General features: G+C 41.7%; 1 protein-coding gene across 2 annotated transcripts in view; it reads right to left on the reverse strand.

Annotated features, from left to right (window-relative positions):
* The window catches only part of ror1 (receptor tyrosine kinase-like orphan receptor 1), a 152,763-nt gene extending 150,575 nt beyond the window's left edge, over positions 1-2,188 (reverse strand). For both annotated transcript variants that reach the window (XM_050055511.1, XM_050055509.1), the window contains exon 1: positions 1,799-2,188. In XM_050055511.1, coding sequence (XP_049911468.1) covers positions 1,799-1,904 — 106 coding nt within the window. In that variant the 5' untranslated portion in view covers positions 1,905-2,188. The remainder of the gene's footprint in view (positions 1-1,798) is intronic.
* Positions 2,189-13,131: the final 10,943 nt, after the last annotated feature.

Genomic DNA, 13,131 nt, shown 5'->3' on the forward strand with positions numbered 1-13,131 from the left:
ACATGCTTCTGGGAAGTACTGTGCATACGACTGGATAAATGAGACTTGTATTATACTGTTTGAGTTGTAAAGTTTAGATGTTTTGATATAGTTTTGCTGGTGTTAAACGTGGCCCCCTATGACTTCAATTCATCAAGAATTTTCTCAGTTTTTGGATTCTTTATTCACCAAGAAAGCATGTGAGAAAAACAAAATTTCTTCATGAAGTCAAGGTAACACGGGGTGATTAATTGATATACAAATTATCTTTTTGGGGGTGAAGCATTCCTTTAATGGGTGTCATTTTCCTGTCCATAGCTTTAACGCTACAGCAAGGCTACAATTATTCTGATGTACAGCAAAGTCAGTATCAAAATCTTTACACAGAGAAGCTGCACGTCATGTCTGAGAAACAGCAATTGAAGCTTTTTAGTAGTTTCCTGGTTTCCAGCTGTTGGAGGGAGCGCAAAACAAATCAGTTTTGCTTCATGAAAAACAGCATTAGCATATGAAATGTAATTTTCAGGGTAGATTTTGCCTCGAAACTCTGGGAATCATTTCCACTTGTCTATTTCCAGATATGAAGTAGAAGGGCTTGGCTCTCCTCCACTCCATATTCGATCATGAAACTTCATTTGAAGAAGTTACAGCTAACTCATCCAGTTAAGTAATGTGGATTAACATTCCTCCCTGCCTCAGAGCCAGAAAGAGAGGCAGAAAGATACAGAGAAGAAGAAGATGGCAGGAAAAGGGCCATAGCTTTACGCTCGACGCAGCATATTCTGTACACCTCCATTATAAATAACAGCCAAGAGCATTTAAGGAGGACAGAGATAATCCAAACAAACCCCAAAAAACCATCCGGAGATAATTCATCACCACCCATCAGGGAGGGGAGGATTGTTTTATACTTGCTATACACTAAAAAGCCAGAGGACAGGAGAAAAAATATAAAACGCTCTCCAGGAGCGGCTTCATAAACAATTCAAATTTAATTCAAACTAAATTCAATCATACTTATATTAGTCAACCAAACACCAGTTACATATACCATCAGGCCGTCCTTTCTTGAACACCACACACTCAGCTGTGTGCAGCAGTGGAAATATCATTCTTTAGATTGTTGAATGGGCAGAAAAACCCTAAAACTCTAATTTTTTTTTGACAAATAAAAATATTTATTTCACTGTTTTGTAAAAGGCACTTAAGACAGATCACAGAATTGTTTCCACTTACAGGCCTTTGCTTCCAAAAGTTGTCCATGCATCCTCATCTCACTGCTTCACTCTCCTGCCATCAGTCAACCCTAAATGCTTAATAAATATTTGCCCTCTAATTAAAATGTTATGCATCTCTTATCTTTAGATTGACCCAAATCATTGAGGGGGGTACTTGGGAGCACAATAGCTCTCCAGCTGACTAGTTAAGAGCCCCTTTATTGTCTGCCAATGGAGTCAAGTCTTTCCCCGTGCAGAGGCTTCAGAATGACAATGGGACGATAATCCAAAAACCAAAGATCATTTAAATGAGAGGGGAGGCTGGATGATGGCAAACAGTTTGGGGATACTCATGAGATGATTTCAGGAGCGAGACACAAATTAAAATATAGAAGAGCATAAGGACGCATAACTCAAAGTGCCTTTAAAGTGAGTTTAAGTCACCATGAAACAACTATGGGAAGATTTTTCGTCAAGCTTTACATGTTGCAATGTTGAATCCACGCGTGTTGGGATGAACCCCAGAGTGGCTACAGCCAGCAGAGGAGCAGAAGGAAAACAGGGAATGATTTCCGAGTGAAGGCAAAGGTCTTGAGACTCACCAGACGCGCTCAGGTCCTGGACACTGTGGAGGAGCAGGGCGATCCAGAGAGCGCACGTTGGACATCTCCACAGACGCTGGCTCGCTGCTGCCCGAGTTGGATACATTCCTCCGGCTCTGTGTTAAACCTTCGCCCGCTTTTCACATCCACTTCACTCAAAATTTAATTTCGAGCCCCCTCCAGAAAAAAAATGAACGACTCAAAATACGGTGCCGTGATAATTTGTGCACTTTTCAGCTGCTCTTTTAAAACACACCAAAAACCCTCTCGGTTAAAAAAATATAGCCTATAAGAGACAGTCTGGAAGAAAGTTGTGCCCGTCTCTCCTGGTTTGTGTCTCTTTCCTCCTCGCTGGAGCCCAGCACACTTTCCCCCTCTCTGTGTCTCTCTTCAACTGAGCGCAATCCTTCCTACAAACTTCACTGGAGAGACTTGTGCCCACAGCAGCCACATGGCTCTCATTAGCCACGTGTCGCCACCCTGTGGTCACTACAGGAACTGCCACAGGCTAGGATGAGACATTTAAATTCAAGAACTCTACTTGAAATTGTACAGGATCTACACCTCAAGCATTTTTGGGCTCCAGATCAGCCATTAAAGTGATGACTGTCAAATACAGCCATATTTTCAAGGTCAACAGTTAACTTTGGATCTAAACATGTGACAAACATGGACGACAAGTCTTGAGAAAATGGAAATCTAAAACTGAGTGAACTCCATTTGCAGAGGAAGGTCATGTGATACAATTGAAAGCTTCAGAGCAGCTAATGAACATTAAAGGTCCAGTGTGAAGGATCTAGAGGAATATATTGGCAGAAATGGAATAAAACATGTATGTTTTCTTTAGTGTTATAACCATCTGGAAAATAAGAATCTTTGTGTTTTTGCTACCTTAGAGTGAGCTGTTCATATCCACATAGGAAGCGGATCCTTTCAGAAATCGTCATGTTGCGCCACTATGTTTCTACAGTAGCTCAGAACGGACAAACCAAACACTGGTCAGCCGTTATAATTAGAAGCCACTCCGAGATGGGAGCGTAAGAAAACACAGATTTCTCTATTGTGAAACTGCTTTATTCTGGGTTTTTACCAGTTTAAATCACTGGGTCTCTTTGTTTTGGACAATAAAAGACCTATGCAGATAATTCAGCTTCCTTTAAGAACCTCCTGAATATCTGGATCTCAAGTTGTTGGAGAAAAATGGTGAACACACATCAGGTAGTCACGCAGCCCGTCTCCGATATGCCAAACAGCCTAGGAAAAACACTGATTTGTAATGTCAAACTGCTTCATTCAGTTTTTTTAACCACTTCAAATAAACCAGAACCATTTGTTTTGGAGAGGAAGAGACCTCCGCAGATAATTCAGCTCCCATCAAAAACCTCATGGACTTCTGGATCTTAACTTATCAGACCAAAAAGGTGAGCACACATTAGCAGGCAGGCTAGCGGCCCATCTCTGACATGCCGAACTGCATTGGAGAAACACTAATTAGTAATGTGAAACTGCTTTATTCAGTGTTTTTACTGATTTAAATCACCAGGTCTGGCTGTTTTGGACAATAAAAGACCTCTGTGGATAATTCAGCTCCCATTAACAACCTCCTGAACGTCTAGATCTTAAGTTATGAGAGCAAAAAAGGGGAGCACACATTAGCAGGTAGGTGAGCGGCCCATCTCCGACATGCCAAACAGCATAGGAGAAACACTGATTTGTAACGTGAAACTGCTTTATTCAGAGTTTTTACAAATTTAAATCACCAGACCTGTTTGTTTTTGAGAGGAAGGGACCTCTGCTGATCGTTTGGCTCCCAGTAAACACCTCCTGAAAAATGAACACTGAAGGAATTCTAACCAGGAGATGTTTAAGCTGGTTGCATTCTGCAATCCTCACAGCTAGACGCCACTAAATCCCCCTAAATATTACACACTGCTTCTTTGAAATAAGATTTTGTTATGTAGCTCCCATTCCACTCCCAAACTTTATTAGTTATAATCCTCAAATTTATGTGGGATATGTGGATATGCTCCTGGCACTGTAACAAAATCAGGGAGTGTATCTTTAAATGATAACCAAAAATGAATTGAGTAACCCAAAGAAGGCTCCTCAGTCCCCTGCAGGCTTAGGGGCACTGAGCAGCCACTTTGTTGGGCTGTCTCTGCTACACATGATTTACGAGGTCTAGTATTTACAAGGAGGAAAATATTCTCCCATGAAAAAATCAGGGAATGTGACTCGTGAATTCAGCATGTTCTTTATTACACTCATGATATCCCTGAGAATATATATACAGGCTTAGCCTTTTCCGAAAAAAATGTATAGCATCTATTACATAATATACTGTCATAAAAAAACATTAGCACTGTACATTTTGGCACTTAGTATCAGGTTTGTTGAGCAATATTAAATCAGTGTGATGCCATTGGGTTGTGCTACTGTACTGCTACCTGTGACAGCTTGACCCAAGCATGTGAAAATAGATATGTCTTTAACCACACACCTTCTCATTTGATTTAAATACAGACCAAAGCAATTTGAATTAATAAACAACTGTTTTTGAAGCTGGATTTATTTCTCTGGATTATCTGATAATGATCCAGCTGGGCCTGATTAGATAATCACATGTGCTGGTGGTGACTTTAGCAAGTAGATGTGCTTTAGATGAATTACCCGTCTTACTAAAACCATATGCAAATATTTACCTCAGCAAACTCTATTTTATTTCCACCCATGCATCACATGTACGAGGACAAAGACAGACGACTGAGGGAAAGTAACGAGGGGGTGTAAAGAGAAGAGGCCTCATGTGCCGTGAGCGATCACGCCTGCAGACATGTTAACTTCAACTACACACCACATACACACACACCTTCATACAATTATTAATTCCAGAGCCTTACAGTATTATTAACCCACCTCACCTTCTCCTCTATACCTCCACACCTTGTTTCACTTTACTCTGCTCACTTCTGGATTTTGACACACACTTTGTCTCTGCATGTGTCTGCACACACAGAGAGCTTTGACAGACTAATACCGGGGCAGGAAAAGAATGGTAGCAATTTAGCATCTCCGGTTCTCCCATATTGTGACCTACCCCAGCTCATTAGGGGGAAATATCATCCTCTCTGAAGCATGTTTTGATTTAACTGTTACAGAGAACAGGAATAGCACGTATGAATAATGCTTTAGACGGGATTAGTTTCGATTGAAGATCTGAGCGCGGGTGTAGCGGGCTGCTCACAAGTGTCAGGGCTTCACCTCTGATATCCCTTGTCAGGCCCAGGGGTCCAGGACATGGTCCATAGCTCCCGCCTTTTGACTCCTAATCAAAACCTTCCTTCCCCTCCTCTCCTCTCCCTGCATACTCAGAGACATCCCATGAGAGATGCTGCTAACCACAGCTTAGCGATAACTCTACATAAGCTTCCTGCAAACCCTGAGATAGGATGAGGGTGTGTCTGAGTGTGTGCTGGTGGGATAATAATATTTTCTTAAACAATTTTTAATAGGCTTCTATTGGTTCAAAAATCCCTGTATTGCTGTACGCTGTATGTCAACACATATTTGCAGCGTCCCTGGTCCGCTGTTTCTAAAGTGGTTGAGTAAATTAAGAATATGGTGATCATGAGAGTAGATGGATACAAAGCAGCAGTTTGTGATAGCTGCCAAAGCTCTGATCAAAACCAGGGCTGCGGTCAGTTCAAGCAATTCAACATGTAAATACAGACTGCAGTTCATTCGCTAATGATGATTGAGGGTTCAGTCTCACTTTAATGGGTTGGACATAACAATCCTTTCATACTAGAGGTTGTGATTTTGAAAAATTGGAACTTTAAAGGTCCAGTATGTGGACTCTTTTTTTAGTGGCATCTAGCTGTGAGGTTGCAGAAGTAAAACTTCTCCCATGTGCCAAGCATATAGGAGAACTGCAGTGGCTGACGCAAAAACATGAATAACTCTAGCTTTAGCCATTATTTGATTAGCCCATGGAAAATAGTGGAATTGCTGTAGATATAAATGGCTCATTTTAAAGTAAGAAAAACACAACAGTTCTTATTTTCAGGTGATTATAGATGAATGAAAATATAGTTATGAATATTACACATCATTTCTGCCCCTAAATCCTCCACACTGGACCGAGAATAGGGCTGAATAGATGCAATTAGATTGGAAGAATGAGCTGTATACCCTTCATAGCCTTGAAAGTAGCAGTTGCCATTGCCATTGCCAACCATTTTTAGAAATTGGCAACCAATTCTTGGCCTTTGGTTGCCATCACTGGCAAACACTTTTTAACATATAAAAGTAGGGACAACAAACAGTAAAACATGCACCTAAAATGATTTTTTTAATTTAATGATTTGTTGCATTAGTGATATTAAACATTGCTGGTACAGTCAGAACTGGAACCAGAAAAAACTGCGTGTGTGTTAGTGCGTTCACTCATGCACACAGGCATCTTTTTTAGAGACAATGGCGAAGCAAATAAGGCTGTTTGACTGTGGGGTGAAAAGTTCACAACTCAAACAAACATCTCAAATGAAGCTCAGTGTCACTTCAATCAGGACAACTTTCTTTGTGCTCATCCATTCACAACTCTCTCCACCCTACTCTAACTGCTTCCTCTAATCAGCTGTCTTTGGGTGATCACTCTTCTAGTTATCCAGTCCAACTTTACCACGATCTCTATCGGCCAATCAGGATGCTACTGCAAAATTTTAAGTCTGCTCTCTCCTCTGCTGCTGTTTAGGCAGAACTGTCGCACCTTCCTCCACCCCATTCACCTCCAGCCATCATATCCAGAGTCCAGGACGAGCTCAACAAAGGCTCATTCCTCTACTCATCCAGATCATCAGCACTTCTCCATCTTCCTCTTATCTCATCTTCACCACCTCTACCACCACCACATCTAGACCAAGCGGGGGGTTCCCAATTTGACTATGAATTCATCACCCTCCTAAAATCATACCATCTCTATGGGGTTTAATCGGCAAAGACTTATCACATTTTTAATTTTTATGTGCACATGTTCATAAATATTCTTTTTACCATTAAAAACGAGTCTCTCCTGATTAAAATGAGTGTGCAAATTGACTCAACTGATGAAGAAACAAGGGTTACACGATGGTCCAGTGGTTAGCATTGTCGCCTCACAGCAAGAGGGTTCCTGGTTTGAACCCAGGGTGGGGGGTTCAAACCCTGGGATGGGGGAGCCTATCTATGTGGAGTTTGCATGTTCTCTCCATGTCAGCGTGGGTTTTCTCCGGGTACTCCAGCTTCCTCCCACAGTCCAAAGACATGCAGGATAGTTAATTGGTGAATCTAAATTGTCCGTAGGTGTGAATGTGAGTGTGAATGGTTGTCTGTCTCTATGTGTCAGCCCTGTGATAATCTGGCGACCTGTCCAGGGTGTACCCCCCTTCTTGCCCAATGTCAGCTGGGATAGGCTCCCAACCCCCTTTGATTTAAGTGATTTGTGATTAAAAATTGGCCTGACACTAAAATATGTACACTCTTAGCTCTAACTCCTTGAAACTACAGTCTGCAACTTCATGGACTTTAAGTTGTTAGAGTGCCTCTTGCTAGTCTATCAATGTATGATACTTTTGCAGAAAGAAAGAGGCACACCAAACGTGTGTGAGATTGCATGTGCAGACGTGGCATGTGTATGATTTCACATAACATTTCAATTAACACAACAAAGGGCTTTTGTGCTCCAGTGATATCACGCAGGGAGCAAATTCAAACAAAGTAACTCTAAATAACTGTCAAAGCAAATGAAATTGGGCATGACTGATTGCAGTTTGGAGGAACGTGTGAGGCGATGCACATCACATGTCAGCTGAGGCACCCTCTTAAATTTGCTGTTTAAGCAGCCAAATGAATTTAAGCTAAGCTGTGTTTAGGTGGTTTTCTCTGTAATAAGGACCCTCAGAGGAGTGCAAGGGGGTTTTCAGAGGGGGAAGACCTCACCGCTGCGCCGATCAAGTAGCAAGATTATTTCTGACATTGGCCTATTTTTCCTCCTTGATGTCTATCGACTTCATTTTGCCTAAAGTAGGATATGATTATTAAAATTGCAACCATGCATGGTGAAAGTCATCTAACTTTCATGCTGGAGTGGATTAGGGTTCTGAAGGTCTCTTTGAAGAGCAGATCCCTGAGGCTTTCTCCAGCGGCCACAGCACATGGACAGGGAGGCCCTTTGTTACAAAGCTGGCAATGATGTCTGAGTCAATAAAGGAGAATGAAAGGATGAGGGCGATGATGGCCTTTCTGCCACATCTACTCAGAATTTTGTACGTGTCTCCAGGACTTTCTCTCCGTCTTTCCCTTCACATCCTCAGATGACTCTAATAATTTGCGCTTCAGTCTTATTTTCTTTGCCATCGTCTGAAAATGTGCGAGCAGTTTGCGCATTCTTTAATCAGCGGATAACTCAAGACGATTTCCGTCCTAGTTTAGACATCATTAAATGGCTGACAGATAATATTGGCCACACTGCATCCTTTGTGCCCCTCCATATCCGTCAAAATCCGAGTGCCTGTTGCACTGTTACAGTACTCTGCTCCCATGGGGTGTCTTTTGGAACATTGCAGTCAGTGGTGATATACAACACATGCAAGATGGAGGGAACTTTTCATGGCCAATCCTGAAGTCTCCCTACATTAACAGAAAGAGCAATCTTCACTGTGAGCTGGCAACACGATGTGTTACAGATACAGTTTTACAGAACAAACAGAGCACCACAAACGCATTTAATTTTCCGAGATTTACTTCAAAAACCTTTCCGAAACCTCTTCAAGAAAATAGGTAAATATATCCACTGATGCCAAGGCAGCTTTACATTCTCCAGTTCTTCTCTACAAGGCCTCACAACATGTGTAGTTTTAGGCAGCAGAACAATAATTGCTTGCAGTTGAACACGTGTAACACACAATACATCGCTGGGTTTGATTGTGTGATACATTTCCCTGCTGTTGTTTGTATTTTTAGTGCAGCACATATGGAATTGGGATGAATAGGGCGAGAACAGATTTTTGTTGTTTGAGATTAAATCACGCTAAAACCGGATGAAGACTCATTGCACTGTTGCCTGCTCACAGCACACAATAGATTAAAACGGTATTTCTGGTACACTGAAGTCTCAATATCTGAAATCCTAGATTCAAAATGTCCCCCCATCAAACATACAGAGGACAATGGGCTATAGGCATGTATTGTTATCTGGCATAATTGTCTTTATATTGACTTGGAGCCAGAGGAAGAATGGATGAGAGGCTACGGAGCCGCCTGTGGACACGAGCCAGCCTCTACGCCGCGCTGCTCGGTTCAGCTGTGTGGTCAGAAATGTTCACAGTCATCTCATCCCGTTGCTGAGCCGTTTTTATGGCCTCACACATCATCCTGTACACTTTGGCTCCAGACCCTGAAAATTGAGAGTGTAAAATGGTGATGACTCATGTGGACCCTCTACATCTATTAATGCCAAGTTTTTTAAGGCTTGCCTGAGACTTTGTTAACCTCACACACACTGTCAGAGCGTGTTCACATCCAGGGGACGAGCTAGAGGTGATATCTGATTTTAACAAGACAGACTAGTTTAAGTTCTCTATTCTCTAGCTTTGGCTTTACATCGTTCAAGCTTACAAACAGACTGTGTCATTTCAGTTGAGTGGCATATAGTTAATAGGACACACTGTCTCGTTTGAAGTGGACATGATTAATTCATATACAGGCAGATAAACAACATTAACACATTCTGCTTTAGCACTTCATTCATGGTATGAGCTTTTATTTGGGACTATTGGTGCGTTCGTTTTGTACTTGGAGGTTGGAAGTTGGAAGTGGGAATGACGTCACCTCTGAATTGACAACAGTTTTTGCATTCTAGTTGACAACGATGGACAAGTCGGGAAAAAACATGGACGCCTGCAACAAAGCCTTTGTTGCCCTTGCACTTTCAGAGTATAGACAACTTCAAAACCATCATGCACTCCAACTGATGCACGCCGCAGATGAGGCTGATCTTATGTAAAACAAATAAGATAAAATTGCTATAAACAGTACTTTAGCAGAGTGTTTACTCACTATGTATGTGACCGGCAGCCATCTTGAATTCGTAAGTCGGGGTTGATGTGGTTGCTCCAAGTTTCCGAGTTGGAAATCCGATCTCAGGGTGTGTTCGAGTTTAAACTTCCGACTGGGAACTGGGAATTTCTGACCTCCAAGTACAAAACGAACGCACCATCAGCATGTACCCAACAGGGAGGAATGAGTTTGTTGTCGACTGCAAATCCCGCAATGTATATTAGCGTTACATTACAGTTACTAATGGCTCCTTTACAATGAATTTATGGGTGGTTAACTTGTTTGCTGTCTTCCAGGGAGTTCATCGAGAGAGCCAACTTCAGTTTGTGTGTTAAGTGAACAAATTGGTCCAGGAAGTGTTGGCTTGGATGGAGTTGGGGTTGATGTCTGAGGTGGCTAGCCACCACCGAAAGAGTAGGAATATGCCTTCCTCTACACCCAAAGTTGTCTTATTTACATGTCTGCATAGTAGGCTGGCTAATGTGAAAAATGACTTTTAATTTTGAGTTTAAAGTCAGAATTCTGACTTGAACTCAGAACTTAAATTTTCACATGTGGCCCTAATGTCATGACCTGCAATTTAGCCAGATTCATGTTCATTTGCCATCCCTGTGTTTCCTGTTTTATTTTGCTAACCATTGGCTCATCTCGTTTCAGATCCCATGTCCAGTCAACTTTCCCTCCTTTGTGACTCCTTGCCCCGCCCTAATGTGTTTCACCTGTGTCTCATTGTTTCCCTTGTCTTAGTTTATTGAAGTCCCTGTCTTCCCCTTGTTTGTTGCCAGGTCGTCTTTACCCTTGAGTAAGAGTTCTAGCATTTCCCTAGTGTTCCCTCTGTGTGTGTTTTTCATAGTTTTTGCTTGTGACCACCCTTTTTGCAAGTCGTTTTGTATACTTTTGCCTGTGTGACTGACTGCTCGTGTAACGACCTTTGCCTGATTAAAAACCAAGAACTTTCATCCGAGTCTGTGAGGCTGCTTAGGCAGTCCATCTCCAGTTTGTGTCTGACACCTAAATCTCGTCCCTACTAACGTTAGTCACCAGCACTTTTTTTCCCCCAGAGTTGGGTGTGGTAGCCTGGCTGGCTGGCTGCTTGCGCTCCATTGCAGATTTCACCTCCTAAGTGCTTCGAAGGATGTGGTGCACCCCCAGAAGCCCCAGATGTATTGACTTACAAAAATGGTTTAATTGTAAGGGTGGGAATCACCAGAGGCCCCACGATATGATATTAAAACAATATTTAAGTCATGATCCAATATTACTGCAGCTGTAAATGTATTTAAAGTGTTGTGATTACGTATATTGCAATTTACTAAACTTTTTTCAACCCGCAAATTATGGCCCCAAAGGAAAACTTTGTCAACGTGTTTTATCTAATAATTTTTCAGTCTGTTACTCTAACTTAAATCCCTTTTATTGCAGCAAAATGTAACTAGTTGACTGAAGCAATGGATTTTTTTTATTCTGGTAGGCTACCAAAAGTTGAATTTGCATTTGTAATATTATTAATTCAAACAAAAAAGAAATCCATACTTGGTGTCCATGTGTCAGTATAATATTGCCATGCACAAATATTGAGATACTTTGCTAAGCCAATTTTTTCCCCGCACTAAGTGAATTGTAACTTTGTTTAGTGAGCTAACATGCACCACTAGTTTCTCACTTAGTATTTTTGAAGAAGATGACTGTAAAGTTTTATATACATGGTATCTATGGTGACATGTTGATCACATGACAGATCATTGTGTTGTGTATAAGGACAAATCGGTCTCAGACACCACACTGATTAAGGCAAGATCGCAGAAAATGTTTGGTGGCTAAAGCATACTGGAGTAAAGTTGTGTTTTAATATTCGTGATTATGCACCACTAAAGCACAATGTCAATAATATAACATGATAAGGACCTTCAGGTTGTCCCTACTTAACAAAAGGCTGGTGTGAAGATCTAGTTTTATGACCTTCATTATTTCAGCTGATCCTCTGCTTGCATGGTGCATTAACCTAAATATAAACATGTTTAATCAGATCACAACGCAGCAAGCCATTTATTTATCCAGCCCAGGAACACAGTGGGAGGACCGGGGGGCCCCTGCAGCTCATTTTTACCCCTGAGCCCATGAAAAGGTTATTTCCATCCATGACAACCATCATAACTTTGTAAAGAACAATGTTGCAATCCTGCTAACACATTGCACAATCCCCACTGGCCTCATCCCCATGGCCATTAAAGTTCTCAAGTGATGACATTAAATGGGAATTGAATTATTAGTTTTGGAAGAAACACACTGCGATAAAATTATTTAATGCAGTAAGGTGTTATGGAAGCTTCACATTTCCTAACTCTAATACTACATCACTTGACACAGAAAAGGGTGCATAAGCAAAGCAGGGGACTCACAGAGAGAACCACATGAACCAGAGGAGTAAAACCTGATTGCACAGTGCAGAGCCACAGCCCATGCTTTGAGTCCTTACTTGAGGACTTTGAGAATGATGTCTTTGTCCGCCGCGTTGCCCTCTTCTTGCAGCAGAGCAATGAACAGGCCGCTCTAAAAACACAAGGCTCCATGCCAGCTCCAGAGAAAGCCATTTGGACATCTAATAGCGGCGGACCAGGCCAGCTTAATGTAAGCCTTATTGTGATTACCTGATGTAATGACAGCCAATCCAAATAGAGCCTGTAAGCTATTAGGAGCAGAACAAGAGGAACACATTATGTATTGCACTGTGTCAGCCTGACAGGGTCTGAACAATGCAGCATGAAAAAGTTTCCACTCCGTTAGTGTGACTCCTGAGGGACCGGAGAGGAACTGTTTAGGGCAGTTATACATCCCAAATGCCACAGACTGTGCCTTTGAAGGCCGGCAACAGGCCTTAAAAGCCCTATCCTCAATCTAAATCTAAACACAGATAAAAGATTGGAAACATTTATTCGTATTTAGCTCCTAATGGCCGATGATGCTATTTGAAAAATGTATCTCCAAGCTTGTGTCAGTGAAATTACAGGAAAGGCAGTAACATAACTGTGTCATACATCAAACTTTTCAAATAGTTGTGAGAAAATACAACTTGAATGGCCAATTAGTTCCAGCTCAGGGACTTTTACTGCTTGCCATGTGTTTTGGGGTGATTAGTACAAACAGGTAGGGCTGATTTTGTCTGTCAGCGTGAATGACACTGACACGCGTGACAGAAATTGGCGAATAATGTGCCATGTGTGATTGAGGCCAATTTTCCT

Source organism: Epinephelus moara, chromosome 10 (assembly GCF_006386435.1).
Source record: "Epinephelus moara isolate mb chromosome 10, YSFRI_EMoa_1.0, whole genome shotgun sequence".
NCBI lineage: Eukaryota > Metazoa > Chordata > Actinopteri > Perciformes > Serranidae > Epinephelus > Epinephelus moara.